Genomic DNA, 13795 nt, shown 5'->3' on the forward strand with positions numbered 1-13795 from the left:
CAGCCACCGCGGGGCGGCTGCCCCGGCTCAGCTCCCTTTGTCTGGCTGTGAAAGTCTGCATTTCATCCACACATCCATCTATGTACTTATATGGTGCTCATCTCCACCGTGGCCAAATCTCAAGGGCTACCAGGACATTGTTTGCTTTTTTTTTGCAGCTATCATGCTGGAATTCATAAACAGAAAAGCTGTATGTGAGACACATGCCCTGCTACTACAGCCTGGGCTGGAGCCCTGCAGCCAAGTTTGGGCACTGCTCATCAGGAAAGTCAGGCCTGAACTGGCGAGAGCCCAGAGGGCAGCAGTGACCAGAGACACAGAAAACAGCCCCTGAGGAGAGCTGGAGGGAAATGGGTCAGCTCATGGAAGTGGAAGGCAGAGCAGAGATGGGGTAAGAGTTTTCTGTTCATAACAGGCTCCTGTAGAAGATAGCAATGGTTTGTGCTCCTTGTCTGATGGGAATTGGACAAAATAGAATAGGATGGGAGAGTTAGGATGACTGTTGGGAAAAAAGTGTAAAGCCCTGGGGTAGTTTGCCCGAGAATAGGGAGTGGAGACATCATTAAGGCTTTCAAGAAAAAGATCCTTAAGCACCTGTCGGGATGGTCTAGACATATTGATCCTGGCTGGGTACACAGGATGGATTAGGGTACATCTCCAGCTCCCCTCCTGCCACGCTGTGCCTGTTCTGTGAGAGCCCCACGTGTGCATTAGGATTACACACCCAGCAGCCACCTGGAGCAGGAGGAGCCACCTTGGTTGCAGACCAGGATTAGGGCTGGTATTTCAGAAATATCTGAGGTTTTCAGTGTCCCCTGGGCCCACCTCATGTCACTCACTCAGCAGTTCTCAGCCTGCCTTTCCATGGCCACACCAGCCTGGGAGCTCAGTGTCCCAGCAGCAACACTCAGGGGGTCTCTGCTCTGCTTCTTCTCAGTGGTTCTCCTTCACCTTTAATTAGCAAATCCTGTTATTCATCGATTGACTCCCCCCTTAGAAATGGCTGCAATGCAACAGCACCTTCCTGCAGCCCATCAGTTCCTACTTCACAAAGCTGCTTCTGCTAAACTGTCTTGCCTCTTCTGGAATTAACAGCATATTAACATCAATATGTCGGGCCCAATGTGGTGGCTGATGAGCAGCAGGGCAGCTTGAATCCCAACTGATTTGAATGGCAAATATAAAAAAAAAAATTATCATTGAAAAAAAGAAAAAATGAGCAGTTATGGGTAACCAAAGCAGGCAGAAGAGGAGCACCAGCCCAGAACCGCTGCATCATCCAGCTACACCCACACATCAGCTTTGCAGCATGTCCTCTGCCTCTGTCACTTCTTCTAATTCACCTTGAACTGCTGCCACGGCTGAAGGAAACTTTAGGAGAAATAGGAGAAGCGAGAAAAACACAGGGCCTACATTACCCTAAAAATAAACACCAAAAGGACTCGGAGTTATTCAGGATGAGTGGCTGGAGGGAGCAGGGTCCCCAAAAAGCAGCACATGGGTGAGTGACAGCACCACCGTGGTGACAAATGCAGGGGGTGGCAGAAGCCCCATCCTGGTTCATACGTGGCACCAAGTCCTTCAGGGGGCTGTGGAACAGCAAAACCACAGCTATTGCAATGTAAAACTGGAAGGAAAACAGCCCATCAGCGGTGCAGAGAAGTATCAGATGGACCAGCTTGGGTATTTTTGTTCTTGGTAATAAATAAATAAATAAAATTGTGATGATTAAGTGGAAGCGAAATAGCCCTGTTATTGATACAAGTGCCTTTGCAGTACATTAAACCCAAGTAATTTAAAGACCAGAGCATTTTATATAAATAATTAATTATTTTTTGGTTAGCACAATGCCACTATAGCTGCCTAAATTTTCAAAGAGGGGGTTGCTTTTTAATTAGAATATGGTCATTACAAATGCACGTGGGTCTTTAATCATTCATGTTGGAAACAAGCTGACTTGGTCATGCATCAGAAAGAATAAAGCAGCTCTTATCTCTCTCCAGATCACACCCAGCAAACCTCAGGGCTGTGAACAACCGAGGAACTCTGCCTTGTGATGAGAGCGTTTTCATCCCCCGTGCAGCACAAAGCCTGGGGAGATGCATTTGCTGAGGTCAGACTGAGGAGAGAATGAAGTGCTGGAGGCCGATGTGATGCAGAATGAAGATGCACCAGCCTCAGAGCAGGGTCTCCCCAGCAGTCAGGGATGTTGTGAAGGTGCAGATGATCCCAAAGTCTTTAATTGCTTTCTTGCAGACAACCCTGCAGGGAACTGCCCTCTCCCTCCTTTCCTGGAGCTCTGGCTCACTGGGGAGTCCCAGCTGGTTTGTGGGGTGTGGGCTTGGTGCAGGCAAGGACAGTGCACGGGAAGCCCAGCCCTGAGCAGGAGATACCTACAGCAGGTGATACCTACAGCAGATACCTACAGCAGGTACCTGCAGGAGACATCGCGGGTGTCTCCGGCTGCTTTGCTGCTCTGGCTCTTCTCTGGAACTTTCCAGAGATGCTTCCTCCTCCCCTGCGTGGAAACAGAAGCCAGAATTCGGGTGCTGCCATCAAGTCTTGCTGCAGGCGCTTTGCCCAGGTTTGCCCGAGCTCCGGGTGCCCGGGTCGGCCCCGGAGCTGTCCCGGCTCCAGCCCGGGCCAGCAGTGCCATCTATTGCCACTCCGGCTCTGCCGCGGGGAGCAGCTCGGGCAGGACAGGAGCACAGGGAAAAGGCGAATTCCCACCTGGAACAGGGTACACTTCCCTGTTAACTCACACGCTGCTCTGCTTGTCTGAAAAAGCAGAGAATGTTTAAAACATCTGTGTGTGTTAGACCACGCTAACCTCAGAGCCGGCGGTGTCTGAGAGCTGAGCTCCCCATCAGAGCCTGGGGTCCATAGGAATCATCTCCATCAGCTCCATCTCCCACAAGTCCCAGAGGGACAAATCACTGTCCCTGAGGCAGTGGAAAGCAGCCAGCAAAGCGGGGCTCAGTGAGTCCTCACAGCCTGACCCAGCTGCAGCCCAGCCTTTGCATTGTGGAAGGATGGGAAGGGGCTGGTGCAGCCTCACGCTGAGGCTCTGCAGCTTTAGATACACCTCAAGTGAAACATCCATTCCCAAGGTATCTTAAAGAAACAGAAAACGAAACATCCCAAAACCCAGCGACGAAACAGCAGCTGAGTTTCAGCAGCCCTGCGTGCTGGGCAGTGCTGGTCTCCATCCTCCTCCTCTCCAGGCACCACCAGGAGCTGGCAGAGGCAGCTGGGGCTGGGCAGCCTCCACACCCTGCCCGAGCAGGCCCTGGGGATGCCACTGAACAAAGGAAAACATTCCACTTCTTCACTTCAGCCAAACATTTCAGCAGCTTGTCTCTTCCCTCACACATCTTGCAATACTTTGTCATCATAAATTGACTCTGGTTTATATTAACTAAAACCCTCTCTTGTTCAGTATCTGGTTTGAAAAATGTTGGCAGTAGGCATGAGTTCAGAGCAGATTTATACCCACAGTGTGGAGTACTGGGATGAGTTTCCCAGAACATGAACCCAAGTTTACCAAATAAGAACATGAAAAACCCAAAGAATTGATTCACATCATCCAACTCACACACAGCAGATCCACGAGGGCAGCAGGAACCCGACAACGTAAACCACAGACAGACATTGCAATGCTCGTGGATATGGAAGAAAAACATGGACTGCAGTGTCTCAACAGGAGAGAGAACCTGAACGGACCGCGGGATCAAGTTTAAAAATTCATCACACCCTGCACTGCACCTGGTGGGACACAGGAAATGCTTCCAGGGGTTCAGCTGCTGCCACTGTCTTGCACAGGGTTTGGGAGCAGGGATGAGTGAGTTAAGCCTTCAAGACACCTTGATTTTCCAAGAGATGCATTGTTCCCAGCAAACTTCCCACTGGGGAGAAAACCTCTAAAGATAGAGTCGTGGGATGTGCAGAAACACCTGTCTCCTTTTCCAAATGCCTTCCCAGATTGTCCCAGTTTACATCCCAACCTCCTCCTGTGCCATCCAACACCTGGCTTTTGGGCCAAAACAGGCAGGGAAAAAAAACAGGGGGAGCTCAAAAACCTACCTTTTACTTTTCTTTAAAGCAAAGCTTTGACACCGTTTAAAAGAAGAAAAACGTTGTGTTGATAAAAAATAATAGAGAAAAGGACTAAACAGAAGGGTAGGTAAAACAGCACAAACATAAATCACGATTTTTTAGTTTCAGGACAGATGTTTCTCTTCAGCCTAGAGCTTTCTCTGGTGTTGGTCAGGAGACAAGAAAATCCCCAGCAGACCCAGAGCTGCCCTGTGAAGGGGCAGTGAGCAGGGAGATCTTTACTGGGCAGGTGAATTAAACAGCTGAAAACCAATTACAGTGGTTTCTTCTTGGTAGAAGTTGACAGCTGCAGGAGCAGGGATAACTCACCCAGGGAGAGGGAGCGTGTCCCAAGGGGTCCCAGGGGGTCCCAAGGGTGTCGGGAGCACCTTCCAGGCCCGGATTCATCTCATGCCAAGAGCCAAAGCCACCACTGCCCTCCCGGCGGCTGCTCCACGCCCCGGGCACGCGGGGACTTCGCTTTCTCTGCACTTGGCATCTCTGGAAAACCGGGAATTCTCCCCCTCTGGCGACAACTGGACCCTGTTGTTCCCCAAGTAGGGAGAAATTCCGTGTTCTCCAGGAGAGGACCGGCGATGCCGTGCGTCGGTGGGGACACAGCGGGACAGCCCCGCTGGTGGGGACACGGGGACAGGGGGACACGGGGACACGGGGAGACAGAGGCACAGGGGCACGGAGGCACAGAGACGGACACGCAGCCGGGCCGGGCCGGGGCCGCTCCTGCCGGCGCCGCCAGAGATCGCTGTGGGAGCGCGCTCCGCCGCCAGCCCAGCCCAGCCCAGCCCGACACAGCCCAGACCGGCACGGCACGGCCGGGCCCAGCCCCTCTGCTGAGTGTCCTATTTGGGTGGCACCGAACCCGCAGCACACCTGCAGCTTGTTGAGATGAGGGGGCTGCGGCTGTGAGGAGCCCGGGGCTGCTCCCCTCCATCCCCCGGGACTGCTCCCCTCCATCCCTTGGGGCTGCTCTCCTCCATTGACCCCGGCCGGTTTGGGGCTGGGCCCTTCCTGTCTCGCCCCAGGGTCCCGATCGCTCGCCCGCTGCAGATGCGGACAGAGCCTGGCAGGGTTCCCTCAGCCCAGGGCTGAGCTGGGCTCACGGAGCGGCCCCGCTGTCCCCAGGCAGAGCCCCGAGCTCTCTCCGTGCCCAGTCCGGGCAGTCACTGGCTCGCTCGGCACCCCGACACTGGAACGAGCTCTGCTAAGCGCGGATCCTTGTCACCCCTCTGTGCCCTAGGACTGGCTGCTGGGCTCAGCCTTTCCAGTCACCTGTGAAACGTTTCCATCTGCAGCAGTGGCTGTGAATTATGAATGAATGCGCTTTGTCAAGCTCAGGGCTGCGCCCAGGCTTCAGGGATCAGCTCCCAGCTATTGATAACAAAGATCACACACGGACCCGGGCCGGATCCGGGGCCATCACTCCAATAATGCGATTAGCGGCTCTAATGCCCTCGGAGGGAAGCAGCGCTGGCTGAGATGAGGATGTGGAGGTGGAAGCTTGGATTCCCGGTGGGATTTCCTGAGCACCATGAGCGTGGCTGCATCACTCCCAGGCCGGGTCCCCAGCCCGCCCCGAGGAAATGCGAACTGCGGTCAGGCCGAGGTGTGGCTGCATGGGCTGCGCTGAGACCAGCGGCTCTGCTGGGGCTCAGGGGCAGCCCTGCCCATCCCGACCCCTGCCGAGACACGGCAGGGCACGGAGGATTTGCCTGGTCCTGCCGGGCACTGCCGCGGCTCGCACTGGCCCCGGAGCGAGGCACCTGTCTCAAGGTGACCCTTGTCATGGGTTTATGGCCACCAGGAACCCGCTGTGCAGGTGAGCAGGTGGCCCAGCCCTGTGGGTGGCTGCACAGGAGTCCCGAACGTGCCACCGCACCCAGCCTGTCCCTGTGGCTCGGGGCTGCGCTGATGGAGGCGATTCCTCAGCCGCGGGTCCGGCCATGCTGTGGCTGTCCCGGCTGGCCAGCTCGGCCCCTTCGGCTCAGCCACCGTGGCCATCCACATCCCCGGCAGCACCAGGGGGTGGGTGGGGTGGCACCCATATCAGCGGGGTCAGGGACCAGCCGAGTGCCCACAGAGGAGTGAAGCTGCTGCTTCACCCCGGTGATACCAGAGGAGCTGCTGCTTTCCCCCTTTGTGCTGCTGTCGGTACTGATCACGGCAGAACAGCAGGGAAGAGGGAGAAACCCCCTGCTCTGGTGGTTTTTGGCTAGGTTGGGGTTTTTATACGCTGCAGAGCCGGAGGATGCTGCAGCACAGGAGGCTGAGCTGTTCTCAGCCCGCGCAGCGGGGGCTGCTCCCCAGGGAAGCCGTGGCTCGATGCTGCCAGGGGACAGCGGTGGCAGAGCCCTGGCCATGCCCTGGCCGTGCTCCTCTCCTCGGCACAGCCCACCCAAAAGAGGCTTTGCTCCCCACTCTCGTGTTTGTTGGTGGCCCCAGCAAGGGGTTCCCCTGCACCCCCAGGACACGGGCAGGAGCAATCCCAACCCTCTCCATGTGCATCCCTCTCCTGCAGCCCCTGCCCCACCACTCTGGCAGTGAAACCCCCACAGCTGGGTACCCCTGGAGAACCACAGGGATTCTCCAAACAGGTCAGGAACTCCTGGCTCTGCAGGACCAGGGGTCCCAGGCGCTCCCACCGTCCCTCCTGGGGGAGCTGCAGGAGCCTGGCACCCCGCGGGCTGCAGCTCCCTCCGCGGGTGGGAGGAAGCTTCCCAGAAGACAGAGAGCTAAAAAAAGGCAAGGCTTGGAGCAAGCCAGGGCTGCCAGCTATTTATTCTAGCATGCCTGTATGCTGCAGAGCAGGAGAAAGAGATTTTAAAGCTGCTGCAAGGAAGCTTGTCTGTCTGCCTGGGTTTGTTGTTCAAAAATTCAATTACCACCAGTCCCAAGCCCTGCATCACCTTCAGCCAAGTGTCTTCCTAACACCAAAGACAGCCAACCCCTCCATCAGAACTACACTGAAGAACACGTTTGGAAAAAAGGCAGAGGCACCAACACAGCAGGAGGAGTTTGGGGAGCATCTACACCTCACACTCAATTTATTTCTGGCCAGTCCTAATGAGAAATTTCTAACCAGCTTTTAGCGTCCAGGGCTCACCCTTACCCCCTTACCGACTCAAACTCTCATAGGTACTTACCCCTCTGGGCCTACAAATCTCAACTCCTACTAAAAAAAGCACATCCCAGCCTCCTGGTAAAAAAAAAAAAAAAAAAAAAAAAAAAAGGCAAAGCACTGCACTCTCTGTTCTTGGATATGTATTTTTTACTGAAAAAATCATTCATAAATTAACAAATACAAAAATGTACAAACACATGGGTAAATAAATGTAATGACACAAAGGATTGCTTTGCTGAGAAGTGTGTGTGTGTTGTAAAACACTAATCTTCAGTGCAAAAATGTCCCCCTGGCACCTCTTAAAAACATAACAGTAAGCTCAAAAGCCATGATGATGGAAAGCTGCTTGAGAGTTTAAAGCCACTTCTGATGGTGAGGGGCCCGAAGTGCATGGCCGCTGCTCAGACAGTGCCTCCCTTAGAGAAGCAGAGCTTTACAGAGAATTAACTGTCAATAAATAGTTTTGCAAATAAAACCCACATGGCTCATTTAAAAAAAAACAAATCAGCATCACGCAGGACCTGCCCTCCAGCAGGGCTGACTGACGGTGCTGACATGGAAGGGGCAAACGAGTGGCCTTGTGGAACCTCAGCTGCCAGAATATGTACAAGTTCTCCTTAATACAAGAATTTTTACACCATAACAGCACATGCGCTTGACAGTATGTTTTTAACAGTTACATTTACTATACAGTATTTGACAGAGCTGATAAGATTAACAGTGCACATTTTCAGATAATCCACATTTCAAAAAGGGAAAATAAATTCAACGTGGTTAGAAGGAAGGGTGGGGTGCTGCTGGGGATGGACCCTTGTGTGCAGTTCTGAGCAGAGGTAACGGCTTTGTTCCACTCCAGGTGACGGGTGGCAGGGACATGGAAGGCTGAGGATCCCAACTCAGGTAGTTCAACACCTACTCACACACACATGCATGATTCTGGGGTAGTGAACTCGGACTAGTTGAAATACATTCCTTGTTTGAAGCACCATTAAACAAAGACAGGTTTCTAGCAAGGTCTCAAGATGAAAGAAAAGAGGGGCAGGGTTCAGCACCCGGAAAGGGTCCACGTGAATTACAGATCAAGACTCCGAAGCAAAAGTCTTTATTGCTGTATGGGCCAGAAAAAGCAAATCTTCACCTCTGCCTATAAATCACCAGGCTGAATCCCCTCGGGAAGCGAGTTTAAAGCACATGGAAGTTCAGAGACTTTAAAACTTAGTTACAAACTCATCAGCGCTTTTCAAGGGCAGGCTCGCTGTCCTCTCATGCCGGCTGATAAGATCTACACAAAACCTGTGTTTTCTAAACTAACGTTTTCTGGTACAGGTTAGGAATGCCCTGGGCAGTCACACCCACCACAGATGCGCATGGGGATCATACGTCCACGGAACTGAGAACAATGTAAACCATGAGAAGTGAAGGAACCCGAAGGCAAACAATGCAATGAAAAGAGTTGAAGTCCTTTGGAGGTCAAGTACCTGCCCTTGTTGTGTGGAAATACAAACTAAAACCAACACCCAATGTATTTACTTTTAAGTCAGAGAGGTCCAGTGACAGTGGTGGTGTCAGTGCTGTGCAAGAGCTGGGCTGTGTCCCTGGGGACAAGGCCCGAAGTCCAGCCTGCCCACGGCGGCTGTGACAAGAGAGGGATGACATTGGATGGCTGCATGGGCTGTCAGACCAAGTTCTGGCTCCCAGTCCTCATATTTTCATGTCCTTCATGTCTCTCAGTGAGCTGTGACCCCTGTCCCACCGGCTGTGCCCATGCCAGTGCTGCCAGGAACCGAGGGGGACAGTGCAGGGCACTGCCCGGCGTGCTGCTGGATTTACATGATAAACACAAACTCAACCACCCTCCCAAACCGTTCCAGCACGTTCCAGAGGGAGGGCAAGCACTGCTGTGCAGGGAAGGCTCATGTGGGAGCAGTAGCTCCATCCCAGCCCCAGGGCTGTGTTCTCCCTGCCATCAGCAGGACAGAGCAACAGCCATGGGACTGTGCTCCATATGGCTTTTGGATTCAATTGCACGTCATGTTGCAAAAGTGACATAAAAGGGAGGTTTTTAAACAAATATTCCCATTTCCTCACCCTCCCTCGAACAAGCCAGCCCTGCAGTTTCTGGAATGAGTGATGACCGGGCTGGATTTCCCACCCATTGCACTGGAACGTTCTGGGCCTTGGCCCACAAACATTTCTGCATGTGCCTGGCTGGAATCATGCAAGCAGCCTCACTGGCTTAAAAGGGAACACCTTGCACAAGTACAGCGATGCTCACACAAGTGTTTACAGAACTCAGGACTAAAATGAGTGACTGCATGTAAACCTCTTGCTTGGACTTGAGCCACAGGAGAAAAATAAAAAGGGGCAATTTACACAGCATATTTACACTTACACTTCTTTAAGAAGCGATTCTGTTGTATATACTTCAAGCAGGTCATTTAAAAAACCGCACAGACATAGAAGAACATCATCAAAAGTCGTCTGATCTCCCACCAGGGCAGTTGCCAACTGAGTTGCTCGCGACGTCGCTGCCAAGGAGCCAGAGTCCCTCAGCTGAGCCTCCCGGAGGAGAGAGCATCCCAGGAGAGTCCCGGGGCCAGAGATTGCTGGAGGAGGAATGTGGAGACGAGAGCAGCAGGTCAAACTGTTGTCCTGAAACCCAGAAAGCAAGTGGCAGAAAAATGAAGAGACTGCTGAGCTCGCTGCCCGGGTATCGGGCTGGATTGGTACAGCTAGGGCAATTTGTGCGTGCACTTTCAGCCTCATTCTCCAAAATACTGTGATCCTTCATTAGACAAAGTGTTGCTTGTCCTCAATAACCCTTGGAAAAGAAAGTCTGGCGTGGTGCTTTCTTGGTGAAGGGCAAAGCAAAGTTATTTTCTCCTCTTAATATTCGGTCACCAGAGCCAGCTCCGGTGTCAGGTTAACAGTGATGTTCTTATACAAGGCGTCATATGTGACGTTTGGAAAGTAGTTCAAGTTATTGAGGCCGTCCAGGGCTTGCCTTTCTTTTGACTTCCTCAGCAAGGCGTACCTGTGCAACGAGAACCAGAGGCCAGAGTCACTTCCACGTATCCCACAGCACCTGCAAACTCCTCCCAGGGCTAACAAAACACCTTTCAAAGAGCCAGGCCCAGGAGCAGCTACAAAACAACAAACTTATGAGTCCTTAATAAAGGCAACCACCACATTTAAATACTCTGTGTTAGTAAATACCAGAGAATTCCAGCAAAGTCCAGCATTTGATAAAGGGCAAAATTCTCGCTGTGCCACCAGCCAGCACTGAGCTGCCAAAACAACCCTGGGCACCTTCCTAAAGCCTGCAGGTCCCAATCCCAGGAGGGAGCTGAGCTTGGGGTGATGCCAAGCCCACCAGCCACACCATCCCAGAGAGCTGAGGGGTGATGTGGTCCTTGATGCTTTGATGAAACCAGACATGAACAAGAACAGAACTAAATGGCTTTAGTCTGAGGGATGGGGGCAAGGAAGTAAAACCAGCAGAATGGTGGTATGGGGAAGGAAACTGCAGCTGGTGCACAGAAACAGCCTCAAGCACATTTAGGGGCAGCATGAGGAGATAGTAGGAGAAGGGTTGGGAAACAGGCAGAAACATCTCAGCAGGACAGTGGCTCCCTTCAGCACAGTGCTGGGGGCCTGGAGGCACCAGGGCGAGTGGGAGCTGGGCTCAGACCTGCGGACAGAGAAGGGACCAGGGAAAGTCTGTGCCTTGAGATAGGCAAGGTGCTGGGTGAGAACAGAGGGAAGTCCCAGGAACCAGAGCTCAGTCCCATAGCGTTATCAGCCTGCCATGCTTCAAGGGTTTGACTAAATATGGCTTTTTAAACCAAAAGCAACTTCTCTTTTTCAAGAGTGAAGTAAGAGACTGGCTGCATTCTGTCCAACAGAGAAATGAAAAGTAGGGCTAAAGATGGAAACTCAAAAACGAGTCTTCTGCAAAAAAGCTCAAATCTCTGCAGCAGCAGCCTAAATCTCCTCTGCAGAACACACCTTCATTGCCTGTCCAGCAGCTGCCCAGCTACAAGTGTTAATTCCTGAAGTTGTTTGTGAAAGATGTATTTCTCTGTTTTTCTGTTGCACAGTTTTCAGAAGACTCAAATTCCACTATGGCCTTTAGGCAAAGGCAATCAGCCAACCCTTGTACTCTCTGAAACAACCCTGGCTCTGGGACAGAGCCCTCCTGGAGAGCTCCAGGCAGAATTTATCTTCTTGAGAAAAATGCCTGCACAGTACTTGTCCTCCTTTGGTCCAGGGGACAGCTACCACTGCTGATGGGTGTCTGCAGCCTCACAGGAGAGCAAACCCTGAGCTCAGGGGCTCTGTACACCCACCCCAGCTTGGGGCCAAGAAGGAGAAACAAGAATGGAGAGGGTGCTGCTGTAGGACTTTGTGAGTACTGCCAGGGACACCTGATGCTTCAGCAGCCACACTGCAGGCCAGCCCTCTGTGCTTTCTGCAGGCTGAGCAAAGCTTCCCTTAGCACTGAGCTCTTCCAGACACACTGCAGCTTCTCTGACACCTGGCAACAGCCACCCCTGCACACTCCTCTGGAGATAAAGGACAGGCCTTCAGCCTGCCACGATGACAATCCCCTCGTCTGGATTGCACCCAAGCAGCCACAGAGCAAGGACCCCTCACTGCAGGGATGTGGGGCACAAAATGCAGGGATGGAGGAATCCTGGAACGCTCTGCCTCCATCTCCCTGCAGTTAGTTTCCTTCAAGAGTTCAGGCTGTCACTGCTCTCAAACAGCTGCAGGGAACCTCCTACATGGTACAGACTCTTTGTGAAAGGCTTTAGGATTCTTTAAAAAAATCTACTTGCCTTCCTAGGAACTGCACTTCTCCCCGATGATGGTGGGGAATTGATTTGTATTTCCCTGTGTCTCCTTCTGGTCGAGTCACTGAGTAGCCGGCGTACTGTACTCTGCATTAGAAAGGGGAGAAATTAAAAGAAAATAAACAAAAAATAATCACCCGTTGTGTTTGCTGTGCTGGCGGTGCTTGCAGGGCTGCAGTCAGAGCTCCCGGGGCTCCGAGCCACAGAGAAGCCACAGGAACCTCCTGCTGCAGCCTGGGCTGGGGGCACGTCACACAGCACTCAGCACCTCGGAGCCCTGCCCAGGCAGCAGGGTGGGACACTGCACAGAGCCAGCAGCTCCCAGCCAGCACTGCTGAGCTCCCCAGGCACTGCTGAGCAGGGCTGGAGCAGCCCCTGCCCCGCGGGGCCAGCACAGCACCCGTGCCGAGGTGACAACTGTCCCCTTAGAGCATGTGCCAGGCTCGGCTGAGCTCACAGAACCCCCAAAGAACCACCACGGGGCCCACGGAGCCTGTACCTGTTCCACAGGTCGTCATCCTCGCCACCCCAGCCCCAGAAGGCGTTGGGGAATCCGTTGATCTTCTGGAACTGCTCGACAGTCAGGCCACTGACCCCCCCGAAGAACTCGTTGTACGGGAGCCTGGGCAGGAGAGAAGGGTCAGGGCAGAGCCCCCGGCTGTCCCACCTGCCTGGGGAAAGCCCAAGCCCTGAGGATGCTCTCTGCCATTCCCTCTCATGCTCCCTTTGCACAAAGCCTGAGAAAAAACCCAGATTCACTCTCTGCCTTCAAAATGAATCAATTAAATCTAACAGCGTGTCCTTAGCAGTTATGGTGGCAAGGAGGAAGAACAGAGCAGTGCTCACAGGTACATGTACTTATCCAGCTTGGCTGCAAAGTGCCTGGGCATCTGTCCACACCCATAATAGTTACGGTCGTTCTCTGGAATGTGGTCCACGTCGTGGAAGATGAGGCAGTCCCAGTCCAAGTCCTTCATTGCTTCTCGAAAGCCCACGTTGAAGAGCATGGCACGGTTGAAGGGTTGGTTTCCAGCCTAGCAGGGAGAAAGTTCCTTCTCAAGAGGAGTCCCTGCAGCTCCTGCTCTGTGTGTGTGTGTGTGTTCTCAGCCCTGTCTAGAAAACTGCAGAGGGCAACCAGCTCCCACACTGGCACCATAAAGGAGTGATGTGTTGGAGCAGACTAGTGAGATCAACCAACACTGAAATATTCAATTTACAGTACAGGAGCAAAAATAAAGATGCTGAAGCCTTATTACTCAGACACTTGAAAAAAAACCAAACCAATTTTGATCAATCTTTTTAAGCTAGGGCTAAATATGGAGGCACATTTACTGTGCTCCACGTACACATCAAATGATAGTCATGTTGTACATGAAAAGCCCAACTCTGGTCAGGCCATTCCTGTGCCTAGGGGATGCTGCCTGGAATTAGAACTACTGAGATACCAAAAACCTGCAGCATTGTCTGAACTGCAAATGCCTGGTCAAAAGCTTTTTAAAAAAAACAACTCCTACAAAACAGAATTAAAAAATAAAACAATAACACAAATCTCCAGATTTCTATTTTCCATATAAAACCAGTAATTTCTGGGCACATCTCTTAGCTGTGCCACTTTTAGACAGAACAGGACAAACTTACACATGGCAACACGACCCCTAGAGCTGGCATAGAGCACTGTGACCTGGCAGGGACATCCGTGGCACAG

At 52.5% G+C, this 13795-nt stretch overlaps 1 protein-coding gene across 1 annotated transcript in view; it reads right to left on the minus strand.

Moving 5' to 3' along the window:
• Positions 1–7359: 7359 nt before the first annotated feature.
• B4GALT5 (beta-1,4-galactosyltransferase 5) overlaps positions 7360–13795 on the minus strand; it is a 32806-nt gene continuing 26370 nt past the window's right edge. Inside the window, exons 6-9 of the mRNA XM_014876067.2 lie at positions 12937–13124; positions 12590–12712; positions 12076–12177; positions 7360–10268 (exon numbers count right to left, since the gene is read on the minus strand). Of these exons, the coding sequence (XP_014731553.2) occupies positions 10121–10268; positions 12076–12177; positions 12590–12712; positions 12937–13124 (561 nt within the window). The 3' untranslated portion in view covers positions 7360–10120. The remainder of the gene's footprint in view (positions 10269–12075; positions 12178–12589; positions 12713–12936; positions 13125–13795) is intronic.

Source organism: Sturnus vulgaris, chromosome 17 (assembly GCF_052056855.1).
Source record: "Sturnus vulgaris isolate bStuVul1 chromosome 17, bStuVul1.hap1, whole genome shotgun sequence".
Lineage (NCBI taxonomy): Eukaryota > Metazoa > Chordata > Aves > Passeriformes > Sturnidae > Sturnus > Sturnus vulgaris.